This window comes from Eumetopias jubatus, unplaced genomic scaffold (assembly GCF_037043125.1).
Source record: "Eumetopias jubatus isolate StellerSeaLion01/CBP00866 unplaced genomic scaffold, mEumJub1_p1.0 scaffold_6, whole genome shotgun sequence".
Classification (NCBI taxonomy): Eukaryota; Metazoa; Chordata; class Mammalia; order Carnivora; family Otariidae; genus Eumetopias; species Eumetopias jubatus.
Window position 1 is genome coordinate 107,878,766 of NW_028274812.1, and position 12,254 is coordinate 107,891,019.

Consider the following 12,254-nt stretch of genomic DNA (forward strand, 5'->3'; position numbering starts at 1 on the left):
TATTTTTAAAACTAACACAGCACTGATTTCAATCTCTGGACTATTCATGGCAAAAAGAAACAGTCTTAAAATAGAACTCAGCTAAAAAGAGATCAAGTTTTCAAGTTTTTTTTTTTAAAGCCAAGAAACTAAACAAACTCTTCTTATTGGAAATAAGAGGTTCTTTCTTCCACATTAGAGCTTTATATTTCCACACAGAACAGAAATAAAATTATGTCTATCCCCCTGCTTGAGATATTACTCATGGCTCAGTAACTCATCCGAAGACTCAGTGTTTGGTTTAAAAATTCTTACCTATATAAATATAATTCCCCAAGTGCTGTATTAATACATTACCTCATTTTTCCTAACTGCTCTGTGAGGAAGGAAAAATAACCCAAAAACCCTAAAAAATCATTGAAGAGACTTCTAATGTTCATTCACAGAGTTTGCATCTCTTCTAGACACAGGAGAATTCTACCTCCCCACCCTGTTTTGCAGTTGGACAGAGGCCTTCAGATTAGTTCTGGCTAAAGGGATGTGGGCATGGTTGCTAATTCTGAGCTAGTGCAATATATTTGCTGGGCAAGACTCTCCAGCTCTGCTCTTCCCTTGCTGTGCTGAACACTAAAAAACATTATGTTAAGTTTATGAAGATGTAATATGGTGTTAGGTAACTAACCAGAGTAGAACCCTCCACTCATTGCCCTCACCCATCTGAACAGGTCACACAGTTGAGTAATAAATATATTTTAAGTAGTTCCAAGTCTTCAAGACTGTAGGGTTATTTGTTATTTTTAATACAACCTCATCTATCATGACTAACAGAATCAAAGTTAAGAAAAAAAGTTAAACCTGAGCAAAACCATTTAATAGTTTATAATAAAGCATCATAAAGCATTATCTGGAAACATATGCTAAGAATATTCCTGATAGCAGCATAACTCCCCAACCATAACTTCTGGTTATCTATAACATTCATACAATAAATTTTTAAATTATTAGTTTAAAAAAAATGTTGTCAGGGTGCCTGGCTGGCTCAGCTGGAAGAGCATGTAACTTGATCTTGGGTTCATGAATTTGAGCTACACCTACATCAGACGTAGAGATTACTTAAATAAAACTCTAATAAAAAAATGTTCTCAATTTAACTATACAAGGAAATCAGTGGAATTAAACCTTCTTTACATCTAAAAGTGTTAAACTCAAATTAAAATTTATACCACACTAAAGTATCATTTCATATTCTATTAATATTTTATTTTTCTTAATGGTTATGAAATAGTAGTTATGATCAAAATCAATACTAAGATTATTGTCCCTAATAACAACCATCTCTATTTAGAAAGGAGTAACAGGTATTAAATTTGACTACACTTTTCCTAATAGATAACTAAGTATAGACAAATATAAATATTAGCCTACTGCCTGAAAACAGATAGTTTTTTCTGATCACCAAGGCTTTAGCAAGATAATTTGTGACCTATAAAGTTTAGAAACTATGAACAAATAACTACACAAAAACTAACCTAATTCCCTTCACAAATCCCTTTCCTAAGTACCACACATAAAAGACTCCTGAATATCATTTTTTCTAGTTCAAGAAAACCTCTATCCTATAGACATGAATCACTTTTATCCTTGAAGGATCTGGTTTAGAAACTCCCCTAGAATTTCAATAACCATATTTCAACTTTCCATATGATAGGCTCCATGTCATTTTACCAGGAATACATGAGACATGGGAATAACAGGAGACATTCATCCCCAAGACCCCAGCACGGACATTTACTAAGAGTTTACCATGTGCTAAGAATTGTGGAAAGCAATACACAATCGATCTTATTTACTTTCTCAACAACTGTGTAATTGAATAATCTGGCTGGCTTTTGTCCCAGGGCTCCTGCAAGGGAACTCTAAATCCTTACAATTTCCGGTGTGATAGGAGTATCTTTGTTATTCATGCTGCCCCCTCCACGTGATAGTTTATGTTAATGAATGAGGCAGAGGGGGGAATGGCCATACTAGAAAGACAAACCATGTAACTGGAAGGTTGGGGCTTTCAGCCACATAATATAAGCCTTACCTCTGGGAAGGGAAGTAGAGCTAGATATTAAGTCTGTGGGCAATGATTCTGTTAGTCATGCCTACATAACGAAACCCCAATAAAAACTCTGGACACCAATGTCTGCCTGGATGAGAGTCCCTAGTTGCCAATACTGTGTGTGTATTGTCAACGCATTAATGTGCCAGGAAGATAATGTGTCCCTGAGGACAACAGGAGCTTTGCATTTGGAAATCTTCCTATGTATCTCTTTGGCTGGTTCCGATTTATATCCCTTTGCTGTGATAAAACTTTAATCATAAGTAAAGCATTTTCCTCAGTTCTGGGAGTTGTTCTAATGAATTACGTAGTCTATGGAGATATTTGAAATTTGCAACCAGCTGATTAGAATTGAAGGCGCCTCTGAGAATCGCTAAACCTGAAGCTGTATCTTGGACAGTCTTGAAGGGCAGTATCTTTAACCTGGAGTGTAACCAACTTCAGGTTAACAGCAAAGTTTAGAAATATCTGTTAAGAGTGTAGTCCAAACCTAGGACCTATCAGACCTTTTACAGATTAAATCTTTCTCTCCCACCCCAGGTAGAGAGAAAGATTTCTGTTCTTTCACGTGAAATTCTCACCAGACACCACTTTCTTTCCTCTACAGCTCAGGTAACTGGCCAATCTGCCTCCTCTTTCTGGCTGCCACACACTGTCCTGTTCTTCCTGGTTTCTTCTCCCTGTAAGGCTGGCTAGAAGACAGATTTTCCAAACTTTCCCAACATCTCCATTGCAGTTTCTGTTGTTTGCCCCCCACCCTGCCTCTCTTCCGCAAACGAGCACATCATCTCTCTCTCTCTCTTTTTTTTAAAGATTTTATTTATTTGTCAGAGAGAGAGAGAGCGAGCTCAAGCAGGGGGAGACTCAGGCAGAGGGAGAAGCAGGTTCTCTGCCAAGCAGGGAGGCCGATGCGGGACTTGATCCCAGGACTCTGGGATCATGACCCAAGCTGAAGGCAGACGCTTAACTGACTGAGCCATCAAGGGGCCCCCATCTTTTTCATTTTATAGGTTTTTACTACTGGTCACTAAAAGAAATAAATGTATCCATCCTTTGACCCAGAAATTTTACTTACAAGCATGTATCCTGTGGATCTACTTCTACATGTGCACAAAGACATACAAAGATATTCAGTGCAGTATTACTTATAATACTAGAAACCACCTAAATGTCTATTAATAGAAGGCTAGTAAGTAAAGGGTAGAATATCCAATAGAATAATCAGCCATTAAAAACATAAGACAAAGTCAGCGCACATACTCTCTCTCTAATGTTATGTAACAATTTTAAGGACAAATTTTAATATAAGCAAGGTGAAAACAGTTTAAGTGATACGCTAGGATGTACTGAATAAAATACAAATGCTTCCAAATGCATAGGATATCTGGAAGAATACACAAGAAACTACTAATGGTGGTCACTTCTGGATAAGGAAACAGGGAAATTAAGGGGTGGAGAAGGAAAGTTATTTTTCATGGCATATACTTTTGTACCTTTTGAAAGATATAACCAAATACATGTTTCGCCTGTTAAGTTTTTAATTTCTAAAAAGCAGTAGCTGAGGCTGTTCTTTGTGTTCTCTGTCCTTAATATACCCTCGTGACTCTCTTTAGATGATGTCAACAAGGTAATTTTCTCCTCGTACCATGAGGCATTCCCTTTACCCACTGTGCCTTCCTTTCCATTGATTACACACAACTGCTTAATACACAGTTAGAATATCCAGTTAGAATACACAGTTAGAATATCCTAGATTAACCTAAACCCCCGGACTATAGTGAAATGAATTTATATCTCAGAGAAACTCCAGGCTGCCATACCCAAGTTCAAACTTGACCACATGTAATACAGAAAAAAATCTACTAAGATCATCTCTGACTCGTTTCACCCACAAATCCTTTATGCACAACTAACCTTCCAATACAGCTTTTTTTTTTTTTTTAAAGATTTTATTTATTTATTCATGAGAGACAGAGGAGGAGAGAGAGAGAGAGAGAGAGAGAAGCAGAGGGAGAAGCAGGCTCCCAAGGAGCAGGGAGCCCGATGTGGGACTCGATCCCAGGACCCTGGGACCATGACCTGAGCCGAAGGCAGACGCTTAACCATCTGAGCCACCCAGGCGCCCCAATACAGCTTTTCAGTGCACTATTTTCTTTTTCTTTTTTTTTTTTTAAAGATTTTTATTTATTTGACAGAGACCGAGCGAGTGAGCACAAGCAGGGGGAGCGGGAGGCAGAGGCAAAGGGAGAAGCAGGCTCCCCACAGAGCAGGGGGAGCCCGACATGGGACTTGATCCCAGGGCCTTGGGATCATGACCTGAGCTGAAGGCAAACACTTAACCAACTGAACCACCCAGGCGCCCTCAGTGCACCATTTTCATTAAGGGAATATATTCCTCCTCCTGCCACCCCACTCCACTTCTCCAAACTCCAAAAAGCTTATTCCACAGTCACTTCTGAAGACAAGATTCTTCTTACTTCCTCTTCTTCTAGTAATGGACGATCCCAGAACTCTGTCAATTTAATCAAGGCCTCCGTATAAAGCATTCAAACCTGTACCCAACCTCTTCTCCCCTGGGATGGACCCACTTAGACACACACGAATTCCTGGAACTAACAAAATTCCTGAATACTGTGCCTATGGTTAAAAGATAAGTGAGGTAGCAATAAATTAATGAGAGATTAATGTGCTGTGTACCTGTAGCACCAGCTGTCCTATTAATTAGTTGGCTGGGTATAAGAATGAATATTCAAAGTTGTGGGGTGCCTGGGTGGCTCAATTGGTTAAGCGACTGCCTTCAACTCAGGTCATGATCCTGGGATCCTGGGATCAAGCCCCACATCAGGCTCCCTGCTCCCTGGGGAGCCTGCTTCTCCCTCTCCCTCTGCCTGCTGCTCCCCCTGCTTGTGCTATCAAATAAATAAATAAAATCTTAAAAAAAAAAAAGAATATTCGAAGTCGTAAAATCTAGAATGGGAAGGATTTCCTATACATAATCATGAATAACATCTTCCAAAGTAGCTGGCTTACAAAAATTTGATATTGCCAGCGGACAGGTATGGAAATGGGCAAAAAACAGGAATACTCAAGCAATTTAACTAAAGTAGGAATAGCAAAATATCTTTAAAATTGTCTTCTGTACTTTGAACGATGTAACAATGTTACATTGTTGAGGAAATACAAATATTTCCTCAACAAATATTTGCTGAGCACCTATTATGTATGAGGCTATTATAAGTGCCAAACATCTGCAATGGGGAAAGAGTAGCTTACAGACAGTCCAACTGGGGATAATGAGGGAGATAAGGATTCAGGCCAAGTTCACAATACTGTCACCAAAAGCTTTTTTGCCAGCCCAAATATTTTTATTTAATATTCTTTGCAGGTACTTTGTAGTACAGAAGTACTACAATGCAACTTGATTTTCTGCTTAGGAACCAAGTGTTAGTGTGTAGTTCCCAGATTTCTGAGTTTCAGGGACCAGCAGAATGACCACATAAAGGACTGCTGATTTTTTTCTAAAAACTTTAAAAAACAAAACTACCTACCTTCATTGTCTTCACTTCATATACAAGTATTTTAAAAACAACGAACATCTCTCAGAATTTAGGAATTAGACAGATTTAGTTGTAAGAAAAACAACATTTTTCCTATTTTTTCCTCTCCTTTTACTGAATATGAATGAAAATTCATAAGAGACCAATCAAAGAAAGGTAAAATGAAAAGATAATGGACTTTAGAGTCTGAGAGCCCTGGTTTCAATTTTTATGAATGCAGGTAAGTCACTTAACCACTCTGAACCTCAGTCTCCTCCGGGGTATTATCTCAGAACTTTGTAGATGGATTAAGCATGATTTCATATTAAGCACCTGGCATTAAATGTGGCACCTAGAAGGTGCTCAACAAACATAAGCAACTTTCTTTGTTAAAATAAATATTGGGATATTAAGAAAAAAGGAAAAGAAGAAGATAGCAGGAGGGGAAGAATGAAGGGGAGTAAGTCAGAGGGGGAGACGAACCATGAGAGACGATGGACTCTGAAAAACAAACTGAGGGTTCTAGAGGGGAGGTGGGTAGGGGGATGGGTTAGCCTGGTGATGGGTATTAAAGAGGGCACATTCTGCATGGAGCACTGGGTGTTATGCACAAACAATGAATCATGGAACACTACATCAAAAACTAAAGATGTAATATATGGTGATTAACATAACAATAAAAAATTAAAAAAAATAAATATCGGGACTTCCACTCCTGGTTACAGCAGAGTAACTGGTACTCAACCAGCCTCCCACTCTACACAGCCATAAAACTAAATGAATCCATAAGGCTCTCTCACTGAGGGGGTAAATTCCCACCTGTGGCACCGTGAGCTAGAATCTAAGCAGTGCAGGACGGTCCCACTGAGCTGAGACAAGATCAAATTTGGGAGCAGGTAAAAGAGCTAGAAGCCTTGGGTCAGGGCACCAGAACAGGAATGTATGAGGACGGGAGGGGCCAGGAAAGGACAGAAGTCTATGTGGAGGTCACCTACGAATGATTTCTTGGTTGAGGGTTGGGCTGCACACACAGCGGGTGACACTCTTCAGAGAATGGCTGCTATGGAATCAAGAGTGCCACAAAGATACCTCAAGTCCAGCAAACAGCGCTAGAGGACTCTGGACTTCCTGTCAAGGCAGACATCCAGCTGATTCAACACAAAGGCCGTGACCATGTGTCTTAAAAACTTCTTTTAGATCTGCCCTAACGAGGGGTGGGGGAAGGCTACCATGACCCAGCATAGGGTGTGCAGCCCAAATGGGATAAGGCAGTGGCAGCAGCAGCAAAAAATGGTTGTATATAAGTAAGTCATCAAATAAATTTTTCTAGGATAATGAAAATCAGATTCATCAAAGGGAGGAAACAAGAGAGAAGCCTATGGCATTGGACTGAAACTGGAGAGTTTACTGTAAATGCATGATTTTCAATATGTCTGTAGACATATATAAATTACAGATCTACTGAGAGGGCCTGGGATTAGTGACATACCAATAGCAACAAGCACACCTAGTATCTTATTTCTTAACACTAATGTCTCCTGAAAAGGAACCAGGCTCCTTAAAGAAATGATTGATTTCAGGTCTGGGGCAGGAGGAAGTCCAAGATGTGCCCTAAACATCTTGTGTTAGAACACGGAAGTGTTCAAAGAATGATGGGGACATGAAAAGAACAAAGAAGACAGCTTGAAGGGCCTCAAATGGTCAAATCTAGAACTATTTGAACACAGGAATAATGGGCTTCCATGAATACATACTGAAATAAAAAAAATGAATAAAATGAATGTTGGTAAGATACAGGATGTTTAATAGCTTAGAGTACCTCCCCACAAAATACTTACTGTTTACAAAGGGTAAAAGAGTAACTTCACAGTAGAGAAGTCTTGTAGACAACCCCTTAATCAAGTGATCAAAATTAATAGCACCAGTTATCAAACAAATCAAAATCACATGCTACTTGATAGTGTAAAATGAGAATAAGAACATGTGATTTCTGTGATATTCCTGTGAAAGATGCAACCTGACTCCAATCATAAAGTGGGTCAGACAAACCTAAATGGACATTTAAAAAAATAACTGGCTTAGGGGGCCTGGGTGGCTCAGTCGTTAAGCACCTGCCTTTGGCTCAGGTCAAGATCCTAGGGTCCTGGGATTGAGCCCCGCATCGGGCTCCCTGCTCAGTGGGAAGCCTGCTTCTCCCTCTCCCACTCCCCCTACTTGTGTTCCCTCTCTCACTGTGTCTCTGTCAAATAAATAAATAAAATCTTTAAAAAATAGTAACTGGCTTATTATAATCTTCAAAAGTATCAAGATCATGAAAGTAAAAAAAAAAACAAAACCCAAACCAAACCAAAACAATAACAAAAAACCCTGAGAAAACATTCCAGACTGAAGATTAAAAGATAGGACATTCAGGGGCGCCTGGGTGGCTCAGTTGTTGGGCATCTGCCTTCGGCTCGGGTCATGATCCCAGGGTCCTGGGATCAAGCCCCGCATCGGGCTCCCTGCTCCGTGGGAAGCCTGCTTCTCCCTCTCCCACTCCCTCTGCTTGTGTTCCCTCTCTTGCTGTGTCCAAAATCTTTATTAAAAAAAAAAAAGATATGACATTCAGATACATGTGTTGGAAATGGACCATTTTGCTACAAAAGACATTATTGGAACAAGTGGATCTCAGTTTCCTTGTCTGTACATCGTGACATTATACTAAATCTATTCCTTCAAACATCAATAAAGAACTCAAAGAAGTTTTTATAAAGACAAACAAGAAACTAAATCTAACAGTACTTCAAAATATAAGATCTCCACTGGTATTCTAACCATGCTTATAAAGAAAGACTACCATAGAAACCTATAGGCCTTAACCAAAATTGAACTTACTAAATTTAAGTCTTATAGGAAAAAGTGTTAAGGAAATGTTACATAATGCCTCTATAAATAGTATATCCACGCAATGGAATATTATCTAGCTATATCAGCTGATATGGACAGAAGTCAAGATTTTGTTAAACAGAGAAAGGAAAATTTAGCCCAGAATATATAAGACATACTCCCCTTTGTATGTATGTTTGCATGTATGTATAAGATAGCCATATATATGGGCTTGAATATGCATAAAAAATTTCTGGAAGATACATAAGAAACTGTTGACAATGACTAGTTCTGTGAAATAGGAATAGATGGTTTTAAAGGAGACAGGGCACCTTCTTCTCCATCTTCTGTCCTTGTATACTCAATTCTCAACATTAAAAAAAAAATCACTAACTAGAAAACTATCAAGAAAAGCAAAGAAGTGATTATTACAAGAGTCAGGGCAGCAGTTAAATACAGGGAAGGAAGAAAGCATTCTGTGGTTTTCTGGAATGCTGACGATGTTCTAGTTCTTGACCTGGAAAATAGTTACGTGAATATTTGTTTCATGATTATTCAATAAACCATATATATTTGTTGTGTAGACTTTCTTAATATATATATGTATTTCATAATTTTAAAACAAAAACATAAGGTCTCAGGAAAAAAAGTAAAAATAAGCCTTTTAGAAAGAAAATTACAATATTTTACCTGCAAGAGTATGTAGGCTCTCCTACTTTAAAAACACGACCACAAAGATGAGATGGTTTGTTTGCTTGTTCAAGTTTTGGAAATCCAAATGCAGGATCTTCACCACAAAGGTACCATTCCATTGGTCCCAACAAAACATGCTGTGCTAGCATGTCCTCCTTCTGTGGAAAAGGGTTGGGACCCCTGCAGTAGATTTGGGGTACATAGTGGGCTAAATGCTGGTACACTTCTCTAGTGAGGTCAGTTGCTTGCAGCCATTTCTTAAAAAAAAAAAAGAAAAAGAAAAATTAGGTTTAAATAATGTCAAACTGCTAATGTGGATAAACATACTATATATTCAATGATAAAAGAGTCATATAAATTATTTTGTTGACATAACTCTATGTTTTCTTTCCAAAAAGGGTAAAATTCATTTAGAACTTTATTAAAATGCCAAGTACTGGGGCACCTGGGTGGCTCAGTTGTTAAGCATCTGCTTCGGCTCAGGTCACGATCCCAAGGTCCTGGGGGCTCCCTGCTCTGCGGGAAGCCTGATTCTCCCTCTCCCACTACCCTCCTGCTTGTGTTCCTGCTCTTGCTATCTCTCTGTCAAATAAATAAATAAAATCTTAAAATAAAATGCCAAGTATTTCAGAATTCTACTTTACTTAAAGTGAAATGATCCCTCTCCTCAAAATTACTCTTGAAGCAACCTTCTGTAGGCAGTTATAAGAAAATGACCACAACAAATCATCGTATAAGACACGAGCCATTATGCCCATCTGACTTCCTTTCTAACGCTTTGCTCAAATGATATACTGATTGTGATTTGGATTCTCATGTCAGTTTGCTGATAGGAAGAGCATGCAGTGAACATGAACAGTCTTACACTATACCTACTTACACTTCTCATTAATAAATGATATACCACTCTCTTATGAATAGAAGTCTACAAGAGACTTTGTTATATCAATTATGCCTTCTTTCCCTGATCAACGCCTCTGTAAATTCTTTCCCCTTTGCTCTCCCTGCTCAAAAACAAAAGCCACTTTTCTGTCCCAAACTTTTATGTCCAACTACCTGTGATAATTAATCTCCTTTTTCTGAACTAGAGCTGAGGTTAATGAGATGACTTTTGGAAAGCCCCTAGGGATGGAGACCTGGTTGCCAAGGGAACAAACCATGTGATAAGAAGGTTGGAAATAACAACGTCCACCCCCAACCTCAGGGAGGGGAGAGGGGGTGGCAGTTAAGCTAATCATTAATGGCCAATGATTTATTCAATCATGCTTACATAATGAAGCTTCCATAAAAATTTCTATGTTGGGGTTCAAACAGCTTCTGGAATGGTGAACACAGAAGTGCTGGTGCACCCAGATACAGCATGGAAGCTCTGAACCCCTTCCCACATACCTTGCTCTATGCATCTCTTCCACCTGCTGTTCCTGAGTTGTATCATTTTACCATAAACCAGTGATCTAGTAAATAAACCATTTCCCTGAGTTCTGTGAGCCATTCTAGCAAATTACTGAATCCAAAGGGGCGTCATGGGAACCCTCAATTTGTAGTCAAGTCAGACAGAAGTGCTAGGTAACCTGAGGACCCACTGTTTGCGATTGGCATCTTAAGTAGTGAGGGGGTCAGTCTCATGGGACTGAGCCCTTAATCTCTGGGATCTGATGCTAACTCCAGGTGTATGGTGTCAGAATTGAACTGAACTGTAAGACACCCACTTGGTGTCTGTGGGGATTTAGAGAATTGCTTGGTATGGGGAAAAAAACTCCTATTCGGTGGCCACAAGTATTGTTAAGTGTAGAGAGAAACAAGAAAGTTTCTCCTGATTCAAACACCAACTCAATAGGTCTAAAACTGAACTTATGATCTCCACTACCCCTCCTCAAAAACCCATTTTCTCCACTTCCTTTCCCTATTTTAGATACAAGCATCTACCTAAGTATCCACACCAGAAAAACCTGAAAATCTTCCTTCTTCTTCAACCCAACATCCAATTGATCATGTCTTGTCTACTAGGCTTCCTAAATAACCTGTTGACTCTATTTCTTTCTCTCCATCTCCACAGGCACCATCCCCACTACTCTGGTCCAAAACCCCCACTCCCATCTTTTACCAGGATTAGTGCAAAAATGTCATCCCCGCTGGTCTTGCCCTTGGTACAGTCCATTTTCCAACCTCACTACCAGAGCGATTCTTGCAAAACGTCAATCTGATCACGTCATTCAGTTTCCCCTTGTATTTAGGATCAAGTCAAGTCCCCAACAGGGTCTATAAGGTCCTTTGCCTCTGTCATACTTTTTTCCTCTTCCTGACCTGTAGTGCTCCTCTCTCTGCTTTTCAGGCTATTTCCTACTCATTCTTCAGAACTCCATGTATGTTTCACTTTCTCTAAGATGCCTGCTCAGCCCATTCCTCACTCCCACCACCTGTTCCCACTTCCCCTAGGTCTAAAACAGAACCCAGCCCCAGTGGGCATTTAGTAAAATCTGTTAACTGAATGACTATAAATATGTGTATACTACTTACTGCCATATAACATTGAAAGATGCTCCTTGTGGCTTTAATGAAAGCAGAGATAATAGATCCAGGCCTGCAGTCTCTAAAAACCAAGCTAAATTAAGCCCTAGATAAGGCATCCTTCAAACTACCTCCTTTCTTTTCCCTTTTTCTTTCCTTATGTCTTAAGTCTTTTCCCTGTATTGTCATTTATTCCTGTCAATTCTGTCTGTATGTTTATTTGTCCCCATACTGCTTTGTATAACTGCAACTTATTTTGGCTCTAAACCAGGTAAAAACTTAAAATCAGAATACATGAAAGGATCACTTCTACAAAGATGCAGGTAACAGAACTGCTAACTCATAGGTCCAATGTTTACCTATGGATTACAACCAAAGTTCACATTACATCCTTGTTAAAAGAGTTTATGTTCCAGTAATGTCTAACACCGTGAAACAGTATAAGGTCTTCATTTTAACTCCTGTACAGTCTTCACCCACTTCCTTCCTTCTAAAAATAACTATATATATAGAGAGAGATTTTAAATATTCCTGAGGTAATATATATTAACTTTCTAGTCAACCTCATA

At 39.1% G+C, this 12,254-nt stretch overlaps 1 protein-coding gene across 5 annotated transcripts in view; it reads right to left on the reverse strand.

Moving 5' to 3' along the window:
* Positions 1-12,254, reverse strand: part of UBR2 (ubiquitin protein ligase E3 component n-recognin 2) — a 117,904-nt gene that overhangs the window by 99,642 nt on the left and 6,008 nt on the right. For all 5 annotated transcript variants that reach the window (XR_015768354.1, XM_028097730.2, XM_028097731.2 and 2 more), the window contains exon 2: positions 9,175-9,434. Coding sequence is in view for 4 of the 5 variants with exons in the window: in XM_028097730.2 (XP_027953531.1) it covers positions 9,175-9,434 (260 nt within the window). In the remaining variant the exon portion in view is untranslated. The remainder of the gene's footprint in view (positions 1-9,174; positions 9,435-12,254) is intronic.